At 44.3% G+C, this 18,105-nt stretch overlaps 1 protein-coding gene across 1 annotated transcript in view; it reads left to right on the forward strand.

Moving 5' to 3' along the window:
* The window catches only part of LOC128405292 (paralemmin-2-like), a 113,346-nt gene that overhangs the window by 51,386 nt on the left and 43,855 nt on the right, over positions 1–18,105 (forward strand). Inside the window, exon 3 of the mRNA XM_053371795.1 lies at positions 3,825–3,955. Coding sequence (XP_053227770.1) covers positions 3,825–3,955 — 131 coding nt within the window. The remainder of the gene's footprint in view (positions 1–3,824; positions 3,956–18,105) is intronic.

Here is an 18,105-nt window from a genome sequence, read left to right on the forward strand (position 1 = left end):
GCTAACCATCAGTTAGAATTAGTTGGTATTGCATCCTTGGGTAGTCTGGGCAGAATTAAAGGAATGTTCCTTGATGGCTGGGTATTCTCTGTCATGCCTCTGGAAAGGAACACCTTTAGCTAGAGCTCATGGAAAGGGCAGATAATTCTTTGGGCTCCATTTTGCAATTTGAGCTAGGAACACAGAGAGCAATGAGTTGGCTGCAAAGCACCTTGAAGTTCAAGAGCCCCCTTTGCAAATTTGATTCAGGAACAATGGGTTTTACCTGCCTGTTGACAAGAACCGCTTGCTTCTGTGATGCTCTCCTTATATCTTTGAAAATAAAACTAATACTGTCGGTCTCCACAGCTCTTCTCCAAAATACACTACCCACAAAATTATCAGCATTAGAATTGGGGAGTGCACAGCTGTATTAATTAATTTTTGGCTAAGGTTTAATAGCTTCAGAAATGAACGCCCAGGTTCAGTCTTTCAGAAGCTTTGCTCCATATTGGCTTATCTGCAACCACTTAACTGTTTTTAAGTGTGCTTTTCCATGAACAAATACTGTATCTTTGAACATCTGGATTTGATAATCAACCTGTCATAAACCAGAATGATAGCATAAGCTGGTGCATTGAGACCTCCTTGAAAAAATACCTTGTTAAGGGGGAAAATACATTGTTGGTGGGGGAAATGAATTCTTAGAAAAATTCAGGTTAGAAATAGTTGAGTAGAAATCTATTTTACCATTCTTTTAAAGTTGTTTGTGTTGGAAGATGAACCAAACTACTGCCATCATACCCTTTCCCCCCAATCTTCACTTTTAAAATAAAAAGATGAGCCAAAACTATGGCTTTTTTTTCCAGGACTAAAGTAACAAAATTCATTGACACCTGTGACTCGGTCTGCATCCAGATCAGCAAGCCATTGTTTTCCCGAGAGAGTCAGGGCCATACAGTCAGTTGCTGATGCCCGGGAGATTATCACTGATAGAGCAGCTCATCACTTTATTGCTCTGCCAGGAGCTACTAACAGCCAATTTAGCTTCTCAGCAATGATTCTGTTAGATACTCTGTAAACAACAGCAGCTGGTGGGTGGACCTGGCTGGAGACCAGTCCACAAGACACAACTCAACATCTCTTTGTCAACTGTGGAGGAAGGACAAACAAGAACCCTTCAGCATGACTTCATTCTTGTGTTGATTTGATCTTGTTTGAGAGGCTTCTCTAAGCAGGTAGATTCCTTCCGTCTATCTGCACAAGCTAGTTCTGCTCTTTCAGCATGGTCTGTTTTAGAAACTCTTGTTAGTGCCTTCAGATAATGGCTTGCCTTTAATACAAAGATGACCTGCCATGAGCAGATAGCATCCTGCCCTTACTTAGGGATGGGGGAGAAAACCAGTTTACTTTCATTTTAATGCAAACCTTCAAAGTTGCCACTTTCCAGAACAATACGCAAACAGAAACAAAGCTATCCTTTGACACTCGTGTTTCCAAATTTTGTGATACAGTTCTCCCATTTTAAAAATGCATATATTGGGGACATATGTGCTTCAAAGTGTGTGTGTGTGTGTGTGTGTTAAAATAACATAAATGCAATAAATTAGGGGGAATTGCTTGCAAAACATGTACAGTGGTACCTCGGGTTAAGAACTTAATTCGTTCTGGAGGTCCGTTCTTAACCTGAAACTGTTCTTAACCTGAAGCACCACTTTAGCTAATGGGGCCACCGCTGCATGATTTCTGTTCTCATCCTGAAGCAAAGTTCTTAACCCGAGGTAATATTTCTGGGTTAGCAGAGTCTGTAACCTAAAGCATATGTAACCTGAAGCGTATGTAACCCAAGGTACCACTGTAGATTGGGAGAAATACAAACTAATATGCTGGCAAACAGTTGCAGAAATGTGGTGAACTGAATTTAGGACTGGAAGAATTAGAAGCCAGAATTGCCAATTTATTAATCCTTCCCCTCATTGAAGGACATGTGTTGCAGAAGAACAAAGTCATATTCACACATGACACATCTGTCCTGTTCATGTATAAAGAGAAGCTAACTTTGACAATGAAACTCTACATGAGTGAGGAGAGCTGGACATTGAACCTCTCCCAATGTTGCTTGGTCCTGCTCTCTCACATCAGGTTTCTTTCTCGGGTGCCATCCTGGGGGGGGGGGGGGACCGAGGGCCCCTCCAAAATTTTCAAGGAGGGGACTAGGCCTCCTCAGAATCCCACAGTGACGTGCACAAGCCATGTGGCATGTGTGTGACATGTCAGCCCGTCATGCGGCTCACTTTGGATACCTGATCCCATCCAGGCAGTGAGAAAAGTATCTGCAGCAATGGCGTATGGTGAGTGAGAAAGGGGAAAGTTTGTGTATCCTGACAGATGCACCTTTTGTTATTAAGAAACAAAGTAGTGCGGAAGCCAACACTATTCCCACTATGTAGCCAAACCGCAGCTTCCCTACCTCTCTTTGTCTATAATAATAATTTATTATTTATACTCCGCCCATCTGGCTGGGTTTCCCCAGCCACTCTGGGCGGCTCCCAACAGAATATTAATACAGTGGAACCTTGGTTCTCGAACGGCTTAGTTGACAAACAAATTGGCTCCCAAACGCCAAAAACACGGAAGTAAGTATTCCAGTTTTCGAACGTTTTTCGGAAGCTGACCGTCCAATGTGGTTGCCGGCTATTGTTTCCGGGGTGCCTGCGCCAATCATAGCCGCACCTTTATTTTCAAGCATTTTGGGAGCTGAACGGACTTCCAGAACGGATTAAGTTTGAGAACCAAGGTTCCACTGTAATAATAAAAAAGCAATAAAACATCAAACATTAAAAACTTCCCTAAACAGGGCTGCATTCAGGTGTCTTCTAAAAATCATAGGTAGTTGTTTATTTCCTTGACATCTGATGAGAAGGCGTTCCACGGATAGGGTGCCACTACCGAGAAGGCCCTCTGCCTGGTTCCCTGTAGCTTCACTTCTCGCATTGAGGGAAACACCAGAAGGCCCTCTGGAGCTGGACCTCAGTGTCCGGGCTGGATGATGGGGGTGGAGACGCTCTTTCAGGTATACTGCGTCTACATTCCCACTCACCCCCAATCATTTGTGGAGGTCAGGAGAACTCTCAGAACGTCACACAACGAGGACCAAATGAACTATTTTAAAAGTAGTACAACATCGAATTCCACCCTTGTGTAGAATTTCAATCGTTGTCCGATTGATTGCCACTTACAGCAGCAAATCAAAATTACTGCTAGTTAATAATTCAGTTGTCCTGGGACGCGGGTGGCGTTGTGGGTTAAACCACAGAGCCTAGGACTTGCCGATCAGAAGATCGGCGGTTCGAATCCCTGTGACGGGGTGAGCTCCTGTTGCTCGGTCCCTGCTCCTGCCAACCTAGCAGTTCGAAAGCACGTCAAAGTGCAAGTAGATAAATAAGTACTGCTCCGGCGGGAAGGTAAACGATGTTTCCGTGCGCTGCTCTGGTTCGCCAGAAGCGGCTTAGTCATGCTGGCCACATGACCCGGAAGCTATACGCCGGCTCCCTCGGCCAATAAAGCGAGATGAGAGCCGCAACCCCAGAGTCAGTCATGACTGGACCTAATGGTCTGGGTCCCTTTACCCTTTAACAATTCAGTTACCTATTTACTACATAGAGTACATGTGACACCCAGGTTGAGATATGAACCAGTCCTTGAGGATGGATCCAGAATGTTCCGTGTGTGTCGTGCTGAAAGTGCTAAATCCGTGTCTTCAAGACAGCTATCAAATATTTAAGAGGAGAAGTCTCTTAATGTCTCACCGTGTGTGCTTTCCCCCCCATCATCTTCCACCCTAGTCAAAAGCACTCCGTGAAAAATGGTTGCTGCAAGGAATTCCTGCCGGTTCACCAGCAGAAGAAGAAGCCAGGAAGAGGCAGTCAGAAGAGGATGAGCTGAAGGTGAAAAACCTTGAAGGAAACATCCATAGGTAGGGTCTTTTTTTACATCTTTAGGCCCTAATCCTGCTTTCAAGTCACCAGGGTTTGTCTGCATGTAATGAAATACAGGGGCACAAAATTTATATCGCTGCTGATTCAATTACTTGAGCAATCAATCAAGGATTTAGCTGATTGTTCAGAAGACGGCAGTTTGAGGTGATGAATTTAATCAGCAATCTTGCAGTTTAAGGCACTACTGGATATCTGACACTACCTAGCTCTGGTGTGTTTGTTAACTGTAACAGGGGGCCCAAAAACTAAAGGTTGCATTTAACTGGGTTTTACTCAGTTGAAATTAATGAATGCAAGTTAGTCTAGGTCAGGGCTGTAACTAGGGGGTGCTGAGGTGGGCTCCCATTGCACAGGCAATGGGAAGGTGCAAAATAGGCTAAAATATATGTCCATAAATATCAATTATTGCCTCATAAGAAATGGTTTCAAATAGAGGGTGAATTGAATGGGTAGAGGGGGGCAGGGTTGGAGGAGAGGCAGAAAGAATAGCTAATTTGTTCGTGGCTAGGGGGCGGTATCTGGACTAGCTACAGCTCTGCACTAGATACAACGCAGAATATTTAAGATCTCCTAACCCTGTGTGTTCTAAGATTGTCAGATGACAGCTGGCAACAATATGGCGGGGCCTTTTTGGAGTTGGCACCCTAACTGTGGGATTCACTTCCCAAGGTGGCCTATCAGGTTTGCTCTTTGGTCATGAAAGCTTTATTGGTTGGACAGGTTTCTATATGCCTTGTCTAATTTGGTGATTGGTAATACTGCTGTGTTGTTGTTGTTGTTCATCTTCCTTGGTGCTTTAAAGTTCTGGTGGTTTGTGTTCAGTGAAGTTTTTATTTCACTTCATGTGCATTTGTTGTTGCTGCTTTTCAAAATTTTGTTGCTGCTCATTTTTTAAAAAAGAAATGTTGATGTATAATAATCTAAATCAATTTGTATGTGGTAGGAGGGAGAGGATGGCAGAAAAGTCAGCCCATGTAACTAGAAGTGTACTTTCAAACTGATTCAAGAGGTCAGCAATATTCAGATTAAAGGTAAAGGGACCCCTGACCATTAGGTCGAGTCGTGACCGACTCTGGGGTTGCGGCGCTCATCTCGCTTTATTGGCCAAGGGAGCCAGCGTACAGCTTCCGGGTTATGTGGCCAGCATGACTAAGCCGCTTCTGGCGAACCAGAGCAGTGCACGGAAATGCCGTTTACCTTCCCGCCGGAGCAGTACCTATTTATCTACTTGCACTTTGATGTGCTTTCGAACTGCTAGGTGGGCAGGAGCTGGGACCGAGCAACGGGAGCTCACTCCGTCACAGGGATTCAAACCGCCGACCTTCTGATCGGCAAGTCCTAGGCTCTGTGGTTTAACCCACAGCGCCACCTGCGTCCCAATATTCAGATTAAACCAACCTAAACAGGCCTCCCATCACTTGCGATCTGGAATCATGAAGCTTTAAATCAAGCCCAACAATCTCTGATCTAAACATGGTAGAGGTTAGGAATGAGTGCCAATGTAAGTCAGAGCAAGCTCAAAAGGGGCTTTGCTCGCGCTGAGTAGGATCTGCCGTATTTGAGGGGTAGGAGGTTTTCTTTCAAACTCCCTCCTTTTGAACTCTTACCCCATCTCACTATTCAATAGTGGGCAGTTTCACAAGGGGTGTTAAGAATGCTCTTTGCATGTCAGGAAAGTAGGTGAGAAAGCAGAAGAGACCCATTTTCATATGTTCATTATTTCATTTTTAATCCATATATTTATATGATTTTATACAATGCCCAACTTCATATTATATAAGACCTTGATAAAAAAAATACATAAAACTTATACCACTTTGCAATTGCGCTGTTGTAGAAAACATTTTGATCTAATCTAAAGCAGCATGTCAAATGATCATGTGATGAATGTATCTACTGTCCCAATAATGGATGAATAAACTCCAAGGTTGTGCAAATCTATCAGGTTTCTCCCTTTTTTCTTTTACTGTTTCTCTTTACTCTTGTAAGCTTGGTCATTTCTGTGGTGTGCTCATATATGTTTGCCTCTCGTTCTATTAATACTGGGAACTGAATCTTTTCACAGTACCGTGTGTAGCATATTCTTGTGGCTATAGTTATATGAAATATTGATTCTCTTTGCTGTATATTTTGTTGTGTTAGTCAATGAAAAACAAAGCAAGTTCTAAATCTAGTTGCACTTTCATTATTTTCTCTATTATGCTCTCAATCTGATACTTTGTTATTTGCTTTGTCGCACAATTAATGTCCCCTGTTTTGTCTACCACCTCAAAAAGAAGCACAGGGTGTGGTGATTAAAGAATAGCGACTGTCTTTGGAATGCTGTCCTTAGGGAGGCATGCCTGGTGCCAACTTGACTGTCATTTTGGCGCCAGGTAAAGTTTTTCTGCTCCCCTGGGCATGTGGGCAGCTTTAATGACATTGTTGTTACACTAAAACCTGGATTGAATAACTGTGGGGGGGGGTTGTTTGTTTTGTTTTACAGTTGCTGCTATTGCGTATTGGATTGATGTGTTTTTACCATGTTTTGCTGTATTTAGGGTTGCCATATTTCAAAAAGTGATCATCTGGATACAAAAGTTGTTGAGATTTTCTTTTGGCCAAGCTGTTGAGATTTGGGGGCGGGGAGGGGAGGGGGGCATAGTTGTTGAGCTTTCTTCTTCTTCTTCTTCTTCTTCTTCTTCTTCTTCTTCTTCTTCTTCGTTTTGCAAAATCTCCATGAATTTTTTTTAGGTTGCCATACACCTGGCTTTTCCAAGAAATTCCACCAAGACAAATTCCAATGGAAATCCAAGACATATGGTAGCCCTATATTTCGAAAATTGCTTTGCGGCTTTTATCATAATATATGCAATTAGATCAAATAAATCACCAGATATGGAAGTAGCTTCTGACGTTTGACAATCATTTTCGTATTTGTTATGCATTTGGATTGTAGACATGTGGGATGAGAAAAGCCACTGCTAATACAAGCAGCACTTGTGAAATAGCCAATGTGCCGTGCTTAAGAATTTATTAGTCTTCGTTCTCTCATTTTCCCATTCCACATTATTCTGCCCTATTTGTTCCCAGCCTCATTTTCTCTTTCACCGAGAAAATAAATACATCACGGTTTTCAACCATTTCAAACTAAGACCGAAAAACACCAGGGCTCTCTCTCCTCCTCCTCCTCCTCCTCCTCCTCCTCCTCCTCCTCCTTCTTCTTCTTCTTCCCATTTCATGTTTCAATTGACATTTTCAAGGACAGCTTTCCCCTATACCAAGGATTCTCATCGTGATGATCACTCATAGCCGACTAAGATTGTCTTCCATAAACACGGTTTTAACAATGAGTCCGTAAGTGACTGTGGAGGCCAGTTCTGGATCCACATGTCCTTCCACAGTGGGGACATTGGTTTCTGAGCGGGAGTTGATCACGGTGTGGATTTGCCAAGCGTACCTTCCTCTTAGCACGTTTCTCCCTTGCATCCTGAGTTTGAGTGTCTTCAAAGCCTATGACACCTTTGGTAAAGGCTGTTCTCCAACTGGAGCGCTCGCCAGCCAGTGTTTCCCAGTTGTCAGCATTTATACTACATTTTTTTTAGATTTGCCTTGAGACAGTCTTTAAACCTCTTTTGTTGACCACCAGCATTACGCTTCCCATTTTTAAGTTTGGTATAGACTGGTTGCTTTGGAAGATGATCATCAGGCATCCGCACAACATGACCAGTCCAACAAAGTTGATGTTGAAGAATCATTGCTTCAACACTGGTGGTCTTTGCTTCTTCCAGTACACTGATATTAGTTCGCCTGTCTTCCCAAGTGATGTGTAAAAAATTTTGGAGACACCGTTGATGGAATCTTTTGAGGAGTTGGAGATGGCGTTTATAAGTGGTCCATGTTTCAGAAGCATATAGTAAGGTTGGTAGTACAATACAGTGGTACCTCAGGTTAAGTACTTAATTCGTTCCGGAGGTCCATTCTTAACCTGAAACTGTTCTTAACCTGAAGCACCACTTTAGCTAATGGGGCCTCCTGCTGCTGCCGCGCTGCCGGAGCACGATTTCTGTTCTCATCCTGAAGCAAAGTTCTTAACCCGAGGTAATATTTCTGGGTTAGTGGAGTCTGTAACCTGAAGCATATGTAACCTGAAGCGTCTGTAACCCGAGGTACCACTGTAGCTTTGTAAACAAGCATTTTGGTTTCCCTGTGAATGTCCCGGTCCTCAAACACTCTGCACTTCAATCGGGAGAAAGCCGGACTCGCAGAGCTCAGGCGATGCTGGATTTCAGCATCAGTGTTGGCCCTTGTGGAAAGATAAGTGCCTAGGTGGGAGAAGTGATTGACATTTTCCAGTGTTACACCATTGAGTTAGATTTGTGGTGCTGCAGAGGAGTTATTTTGTACATGTTGATGCAGCACTTCGGTTTTTTGGATGTTGAGTGGGGTCTTCGCTGGTGCCTACAAGGCTCCTCCTCCCTCCCCAAATTAGGCATGAAAGGAGCAATTCTATTGTAGCCAGTAAAATTCAGTGTGTGATTAGTTGCAGTGTGTAAGATGCCCGTGGCAGTTCCTCTGGTATGCAAATGTGCCCATTGATCCAAAAAGATTGGCAACCCCTGCCCTATGGAAGTACGGAAGCAGGCCTTCTCTGTGGTGGCACCTGTTCTTTGGAATGCCCCACCCCACATGTTATTCAGGAGGCAAAGATATTAAATACAAATGTATTTCCCCAGCTACTAGCACCATACCCTTCTGCAATTTGTGGAAAGGTCCTCTGCTTCTCTGCCTGCAGTCATAAACACCCCCCCAAAAAAAAAAAATTATAATAATAATACTTTATGGTAAATATAGAAGATAATTTATTCCAAATTATTTCATTGTCCTATTAATTATTCCTATAGCATGTTTTAGTGTATACAGATGACCGGTGTGTTTGTTTGGCCTGCTTCCTGATACAGTGGTACCTTGGGTTACATACGCTTCAGGTTACATACACTTCAGTTTACAGACTCCGCTAACCCAGAAATATTACCTTGGGTTAAGAACTTTGCTTCAGGATGAGAACAGAAATCGTGCAGCGGCAGCGCAGCAGCAGCAGGAGGCCCCATTAGCTAAAGTGGTGCTTCAGGTTAAGAACAGTTTCCGGTTAAGAACGGACCTCCGGAATGAATTAAGTACTTAACCTGAGGTGCCACTGTAGATAGTTTAGGCTGAGAGCGAGTGACCTGCCTACGCCAACCAGGTGAACTTTGGATTCTTAAAATTTGGCGTACAGAAGTCTAAGAAATACATGCCTGGATCATGCGGTTATTGCTGAACTCGGGATCCTAACAAGGCATCAGGTTGGCCATAGCATCCCACCGTTGGGGTGAATGAGCCCTTATTTGGTACTTTTCTCAAACTAACTTGACCCCATGCTATGAAAAGCAGGGGCAGGGGCTCATTCTCCCTGAGTGTGCATAGTGCAAAAAAATAAAAAAGGAAACCCATCCGGGGCGGGCAGGCAGAGAGGACCTACAGAATACAATCAGCTTCATTTATAGCCAAGCAAGGGAAATCCACACTCTCTCTGTGATCTCATTGTTTCCATTATTCAATTGCTGCCACTTCTTATGGTGGCGAATTTGTTTCACTGCTGCTGCGTTCAACAGAGCAGTAGGCCAAACGCAACTGGCTTTGTCACTGGAAATATTTGTTAAGTGAAGTACTTGGACATGTGTCCATTTGAACACATTTCTTACCCAAAGTGGTCAAATCCCAGTGGGTTGACATTGCAGCCTGGGACCATGTCTAGTTAAGCAGCTGGAAGTTAAAATTGTGGGGAAACAGAGACCTGCTGTGGTGGGAAATTTGGGGATAAAATCACTCATCCCCATATGCTGAGTTGAATGCGATGATGGAGGAGGAGGAGGAGGAGGAGGAGGAGGAGGAGGAGGAGGAGGAGGAGGGTCTGGAAACCAAGCCTTATGAGGAACTGTTCAAGGAGCTGTTTAGCCTTGAAAAGACAAGACTGAGAGGAGATATGATTTGTTGTTGTTGTTTAGTCATTTAGTTGTGTCCGACTCTTCGTGACCCTGTGGACCAGAACACGCCAGGCACTCCTGTCTTCCACTGCCTCCCGCAGTTTGGTCAAACTCATGCTGGTAGCTTCGAGAACACTATCCAACCATCTCGTCCTCTGTCGTCCCCTTCTCCTTGTGCCCTCCATCTTTCCCAACATCAGGGTCTTTTCCAGGGAGTCTTCTCTTCTCATGAGGTGGCCAAAGTATTGGAGCCTCAGCTTCATGATCTGTCCTTCCAGTAAGCACTCAGGGCTGATTTCCTTCAGAATGGAGAGGTTTGATCTTCTTGTAGTCCATGGGACTCTCAAGAGTCTCCTCCAGCACCATAATTCAAAAGCATCAATTCTTCGGTGATTAGCCTTCTTTATGGTCCAGCTCTCACTTCCATACATCACTACTGGGAAAACCATAGCTTTTACTATACGGACCTTTGTTGGCAAGGTGATGTGATACGATAACCATCTTCAAATATCTGAAGCATTGTCACATGGAAGAGGGAGTGAGCTTGTTTTCCCCTGCTCCGGATTGTAGGACTTGAACCAATGTTACAAGAAAGGAGATTAAACATTAAGAAGAACTTTCTGACAGTAATAATCCCTTTTAATATCTTCCAGTCCTGCTGAGAAATCCTAGTGTGCATTGGATTGTTAGGTAAAGTTCCAAATATACATCTACACAGGAGTAACTCCCATTGTACTCCATGGAATTAATATCTGAGTAAACATGGTTAAAGACTGTACTGTTAAGGAAAAGGAAAATGTGGAAAGAAGCAATGAGGCTTAGAGAGACTTCTCTATGATTTTGGTCTTGGTCTTTTTTTTAGACAAAGAGAAACTTATGTGCCACCTAGTGGCTCAACAATGCCATAAATTTCACAGTCGGTATGTGCTTTTTTAAACAAAGTAATACTGGTATATATAGTTACAAACAGTGGAGCAAAAAGAGGTGTAGCCTGAATGCAGCATACACAATTGGATGGGAGAAGGCCACTTGCTGCCACAGAAAACCACAGAAAAAGACATCAGTTTACATCCATAATCACAGCAAATGTGTGGATGGCAGGGTTGGAAAAGGAGTAACAGCCCCTTCCATTGAACTGGCAATGGAAGGGGCTGTTACTCCTTTTCCAACCCTGCCATCCACACATTTGCTGTGATTATGGATGTAAACTGATGTCTTTTTCTGTGGTTTTCTGTGGCAGCAAGTGGCCTTCTCCCATCCAATTGTGTATGCATGAAGGGCACTTCTGTGTTCTAGTGAGGCTTACTCCTTTGCAATCTTAACATATTGTCCATGAAGCAAATACAACTGAATTATGTGGGACTAATAGTCTACTTCAGCCCATGTTTACGGGGGAAGGAAGGAAGCACAAAATTGAAGGTTAAGCCGCCACCTTACATAGCTTATGGCCTTCACCCCAATTTCAGCCTTTAAACACAACCACACAACCACAACTACTGCTGTTTTTCCTCCAGTACACCCCCAAGGATTTTCTTTCAGTATGAAGAATGGAAAGGAAATGGAGAAGAATTTGCAAAAGCTTAAATGTAGAGAAGCAGCTTATTGCCAAAAAGGTGGCTTTTCTTGCAGCCTTTGCTAACTCAATGTTCTCCAGAGGTTGTGGACTACAGCTCCAATCAACCCCACCTATTAGGGCCCATGGTCAGAGATAATGGAAGATGGAATCCATATTATCTAGAGGACATCAAGTTAGCGAAGGCTGCCTTTTATGGAGTAGTTTGGTGTTCCCTCAAACTCTTTGGTTTCATTCTCACCAAAGGATAGCTGAAGCAGAGGAAATTTCCTCACAGTGCAGTTTGGAAACACAAGGGTTTTTGTTTTTTGTTTACCCTGCTGTCCAAACTAGGTCCAAACTGATATTTGGGGCATCTCAAAAGTCTGAAATTTGGGCATCTGATTTAGCCATCGGCACTGAAATAACCCAGGCTCTTTCCAGTCCTGATTAGATGCATTTCTGACATTCGACTAATCCACCCAGATGACTGGAAACAATTCTTACCAGACACAGAAAGTGCAGTTGAAAATCTGTATATTTCTGGAGTTTGTTGAGATCTATCTTATCATCTTCCATTAATTATGCTTGAAACAGTGCTTTCAAAACAACCTCATTCTCTCATATTCAGCCATTCTTTCCCCCTGTCAGGCTACATCAGGAGTTTCATACCTCCTTGGTGCAGTTAAATTATTGATTTGTTTTGATCGAGATGTACCATATAGATGAAATGCCAACAATGTTACCTTGTAAAAATAAAAAATAAACTTTTACATATGCTAATTGATGCAATAGGATTCAAACGCCGAAATTCATCTCCACCTTTAAATGATTCTGGAGATTGAAACAAGCAGTGCTTTTCTTGGTGAAAAATGAGATGCCAGCAGGTTAACATTGGTTACCAGACACTTTCTTTGGAGCTGTGGAGCATTAATGGGGTCTTGTTATTGTTCTTCTTGTTAAAATGCAATGTTATGCGTACTGTGGAATCCAATGTGAGCAGCATATGTTTGTATATAGGGAAATGAGGTGCTCATATGAGTACTCATGTCTTGAAAAAGTGCTGTGAGTGCCAGCACAAAGTGGCTTCCATGGGTGGAAGAGGGAAAGGTGTGTCAGTTTGCATTTCTTAGTGCAGAAAGTATTGATCTGATGTGTAGAGATCTTTCCTATTCTAATTAGTTCAAGAGGGTTCTGGAAGGTTTCTTCTCTTTGTGAAAGAAGGCTTTCTTTCTGTGTGAATGAAACAGGCAGAAGGTTCTTGTTTGGGTTATTTCTTCTGGGAAGCTGAGTGCAGCTGGTTTAAACTGGTTCTGTTATCTTTCTGACAAAGTACCGTATTTTTCGCCCTATAGGATGCACTTTTTCCCCTCCAAAAATGAAGGGGAAATGTGTGTGCATCCTATGGGGCGAATGCAGGCTTTCGCTGAAGCCTGGAGAGCGAGAGGGGTCGGTGCGCACCGACCCCTCTCGCTCTCCAGGCTTCAGGAAGCTATCCCCCCAGCCCGGCAAGCTCCCAGAGCGATGCCGAAGCTGTGCTCAGGGACCCGTTCTGGGGGCTGGGGGAGGGGGAAGCTCGGGCTTCCCTGCCCTAGCCCCGTGCCTGGGGGAGGGGAATAAATTTTTTTTCCTTTATTTCCCCCCCAAAACTCTAGATGCGTCCTATAGGCCGGTGCGTCCTATAGGGCGAAAAACACGGTAATACTGTCTATAATAGTAAGACCAGGAGGAGCCTGGGTCTCCCTAACTCACTTTCTCTTTCTGTCTCTTTGTTCTAGTGTTCTGTTCTGTATGCTTAGGGTTAAGGTTTAGACTTATGATAAGTTTGTAAGTTTTATTGTAAGTGCTGCAATTGGATTTTTTTATGGACTGTGCCAATCCTGATTGTATTGGATTTGTGACCATTATGCTCATTTGCCTTCAGTACCAGTAAAGCTCTGCAGGATTAAGTACAATTGCCTTTCGTCTAATTTTTGGAAACTCTGCTATCGTGTTTACGTTTTTTCCTCCTCCAGCGCTGGTGCGACAATGTGATGGTACTCCCAGACCCTCCAATTGTCCCTATTTTCCAGGGACAGTCCTGGATTTACAGAAGCTGCACCAGTTTCTGATTTTTTCCTGGGATGTCCTGCTTTTACTTAGGATGTTATTATTTTCACTGGAGAAATGTTGGAGGGTATGTACTCTCTACTGGTGAGTAAAAAGGTAAAGGGACACCTGACCATTAGGTCCAGTCGTGACCGACTCTGGGGTTGCGGTGCTCATCTCGCTTTATTGGCCGAGGGAGCCGGCGTACAGCTTCCGGGTCATGTGGCCAGCATGACTAAGCCGCTTCTGGCGAACCAGAGCAGAGCACGGAAATGCCGTTAACCTTCCCGCCAGAGTGGTACCTATTTATCTACTTGCACTTTGACGTGCTTTCGAACTGCTAGGTTGGCAGGAGCAGGGACCGAGCAATGGGAGCTCACCTTGTTGCGGGGATTCAAACTGCCGACCTTCTGATCAGCAAGTCCTAGGCTCTAAAAGCCCTGGAATTCATTGCCCTCATTGCTTACCAGGGACAACAGTGAGAATATTGTGAGAATCTGTATTTGTAGTGCCGTGGATGTGAAAACCTGTCACACACATGCTCTTGTGTTCTCTTCCAAAATTAGAAGGCTATTTTACTGGTTTTGTTCTGAGACCTCTTGGCTCAAAGTCTATTGGAAGCGGAGCTGGAATCTAAGTGTAACAGATACGAGCTGACACTCTCTGAAGCTGTGAATGGTATCTGATATGCTACTAAAAGCTTGCCAGTGTCTCTAGCAGTGCGTGAGGCGGGGATTGGAGTATGTTGTGAATAGCTGGTTTAACTGCCCTCTTACCGTAAGATCAATGATGGGCAGGCTGCCACAGAGTGGTTTTGGGATGGCATGTAAATGGGTGAACTGAGTTCTCTGGCTTCTCGCCCCGGAGCCCGTCAGCTCAGCAAAGCTTTAGGAGGCTCAGTGGGACAACTCTGGTATTGGCTTGTTGCAGCTGCTTTGCAAAATATTCTTCTAAAATTAGAGTGGATATTGCATTCCAGGTGTGGCAGCTTGTAAAGATGTGCTTGTGGATTATCACACAGATCAACATACCAACCACTCCAGCCACCCAAATAGCATTGTTAGACCTAGGAATTAAATGTGTGACAATTGCATGTTTTCATAACCTTCTTTTATGCTTTGACGGCTGTGTAGCAGGCTGTAACTTTATGCAGAATTCTGGGAACTGTAGTATATTATGGATGCTGAGAATTATGGTTCTGTAAGGGTAAACTACAGTTTCCAGGATTCTGGGGAGATTAGAGGTGTTTTAAATATGTTTCAAATGTTAATCATTCCTAACTATTGTATAATATAGGAAAGCATATATCAATAAACAAGGATGTGATTAATACTGAATTTTCACCTTATCTGCTTGGGAAGGTTACAGGATTTAGATCTGTAATTAAGCAAGTCTTTCTTTAAGCACATTTTTAGTTCTTCCAAGTATGGCTTAACCAGCATTACATATGGTCTGCTATATATCAAAGCAAGAGAAATTAGGAGTAGAGATAACAGTGCTCCCCTCGTATTTTTGTTGCTTGCCTAATGCTGTTGTAAGCACTCAAAAGCAAAGCCTCTTGGCTTTGTTGCTTAGCTTGTATTAGCAAAATGATACCTTCGCCATTAGGTAGCATGATCCTCATCATCCTTAAACAGGCTAAAGGATTGCATTATTGAGGCAGTGCAAAAATCCAAAGCCAGGAAATATACACAGACAGAAGGCATGTCCATCTCTGGTGTAAAATTAAAAGACTGCTGTATATCTGTTTCTCCCCTATGGAAAGAGCACATCCTCCGTAATGGATCAGTTTCTATGGCTACACAGTGGAGATCATTCCTGCCCAGCTGTGATACGCTGGACTTTGCTCGCTCCCCCTCCCCTGTCATGTTTCTGTATTTTGCAGTTTCCGTAAAATTCTTCAGGCGACACCTGTTAATCTGTGAGATTTCATATTAAAGATGGGCCAGAGTCCTGCCCTAAGTGGAATTCAAACTCTCCCTGCCATGTGTATGCTCCTAGCCCATATTTAGAGACCTCCAAGTAGCAGGGAGAACACTCTTTCCATGCGCAGAAACCTCAATACATAGGAGAAGCCAGGGTTGTTCTAGGCTATACTCCCAGAAGGCTAAACAGGTGGTGTTTGTTCCTACCCATGCTTCAGCGTGCTAAATGCCCCTGGGCATGTGCAGGTGTCTGCAGGTCCCTGGAATCCATACTGAATGATGCAATCCACTCCAGACTTTCTGGAGCAGAGTGCATTGTTTCTGCTCATCTCTACAAGAACAGGATGGTAGACTACAGTAGATGAGCCACTGCAGAGCAGAGCCAGTTTGGTGTAGTGGTTAAGAGCGGTTGTCTTGTAATCTGGTGAACCGGGTTTGCGTCCCCGCTCCTCCACATGCAGCTGCTGGGTGACCTTGGGCTACTCAAACTTCTCTGAATTCTCTCAGCCCCACTCACCTCACAGAATGTTTGTTGTGGGGGAGGAAGGGAAAGGAGAATGTAAGCCGCTTTGAGACTCCTTAGGGTAGTGATAAAGCAGGATATCAAATCCAAACTACTCTTCTTCTTCTTCTTCTTCTTCTTCTTCTTCTTCTTCTTCTTCTTCTTCTTCTTCTTCTTCTTCCCTATGTCTGGCACCTTCATTATGCACCTTTAGGTGCCAGGCAAAAACATTCCTCTTCAACTAGGCCTTTGGCTTATTAACATCTGATACCTTTTTAAATATGTTAGGGGGTGTTATCAGGTTTGTTTTTATTGTGTATTATGTGTTGCGTGTTGAGGTCCCCAATCCACCCCCCAAAATAACTCACAACGGACACGTAAATTTTTGTTTAAGATTTTTGGCATGATTTTGGCCACAACTTTATTAAAATACAAACTGTGAGTGGTTGTTTAGGCATTGGTTAAGACTATCTGTCCCCCCGCCTGGGGACAGAACTGACTTCCGGGCACCACCGAAAGACAGTGCGGGGGAAAGCAAGTCGGGGAAGAATTGGAGCTGAGACACAGACCCTCAACTCTCACCCGCCTGCTCCCCGAAGGCTTGCCGGCCCTAGTCCCATTCCAGGGATTGGACGAAAAGATGGCAAGCCCCAGGATTCCTTTAACGGAATTCCCTTTCCGCAGCAACCATGGAGGGGCAGGCCCAGCCTATCCTAACCCCTCCTCCACCAGATTTATAACCAATGCCTAACCGCCAATCGAGCCCTTTATGCTCGCCGCCAACCACTCACAATCCCAACCCATTCTTCAACCCTTCAATTACTGCATCCAACCAGACATCATTCCCCAGCTCGGAAAGATGTACCCCATCATTGCGGTAAAGGGCCAGAGCCTTGAAGGTAATATCTGGGTTGTAAATCACCAACCCACCCAATTCCGTTACCCTTTTGCTCACTGCGGAATTAATTCGCTTCCTGGCCCTTTCAGCAGCCTTGGGTTGAGAAATGCCCTGCCAATTGCTCCTTTGCAGCAATTGTGACCAAAATATTTTAACGGTAGGTATTAAGGTCACCAACTCCCCCAAGTCTCTTTGAATTGTGGAGCGCAAAGTATAGCAATCAACCTTTGCTATATCATTCTCCCCCAACTGCACCACAATTGCCAAAGGGGGACCATGTGAAAGCACCCTCCGCTTAATTAGTGGGATGAATTCACTCCACCGCATTCCCCGTCTGGATATCCACGACACCTGTACGTGCTGTGGGAAGCCAAGATCCGGTCCCCTTCCAGACTGCCTCGCTCTGATGCCAGCCCAGTGAACGATGCTGTGCCCCACAATCCAGATACGGACTGGAGCGAGACCTACAGGGTGGAGAACAAGCACACATCAATACAATAATTCAACATCTCTTCCGCACGTAACCCTTGAACGCATCAGACTTCCACCGGCCCAAGTCCTTAATCCTGTGGGCCGACAACCCCCAATGGGCTGCTGTTGTAGCAGCACCAATGCGAAAGGAATGGGGTGCAAAACCATAAGCCGGGACCCCACAAGCAGAAATAACCTTACGCATTACCTTGGAAAACTGATGCCGTGCCAAGGGACGACCATTTTCATGAATGAACAGTGGATCCCCCCCCAGAGGGCCTCACTGCTAAGAATTTCCTCAAATCCTTAACCGGGCTGAATGAGGCGTGTTCAGCGGTAGGCAAGCCGCAGGCTGCAATAACTGGCGCACGACGTGAGCAATTAGATGCCTGTCGAACCGGAACCCATTTCTGTGCACTAAGATCGAGCCAGCCCCCAAGGGAACGAAAAGCCAAATATTTCCGGTATCCAATAACAGGGCAAGGGCCCACCTCACCTGTGACTGGAAGCCTGATGGTGGCAAACCTGCTCACTAGGTCTGACTTAGAGCTCCAGACACTTATGACAAGCTCCAACGCAGATAAAGAAAAAGTCCTGAGGCAATAAGCCTCCAAACTCTCAGCCCCGTGCTGGCTCCAAAAATATTTCCCCAACCCTCAGTACACCAAAATTACAATGGAATACTGA

This window comes from Podarcis raffonei, chromosome 17, assembly GCF_027172205.1.
Source record: "Podarcis raffonei isolate rPodRaf1 chromosome 17, rPodRaf1.pri, whole genome shotgun sequence".
Taxonomy (NCBI): Eukaryota; Metazoa; Chordata; class Lepidosauria; order Squamata; family Lacertidae; genus Podarcis; species Podarcis raffonei.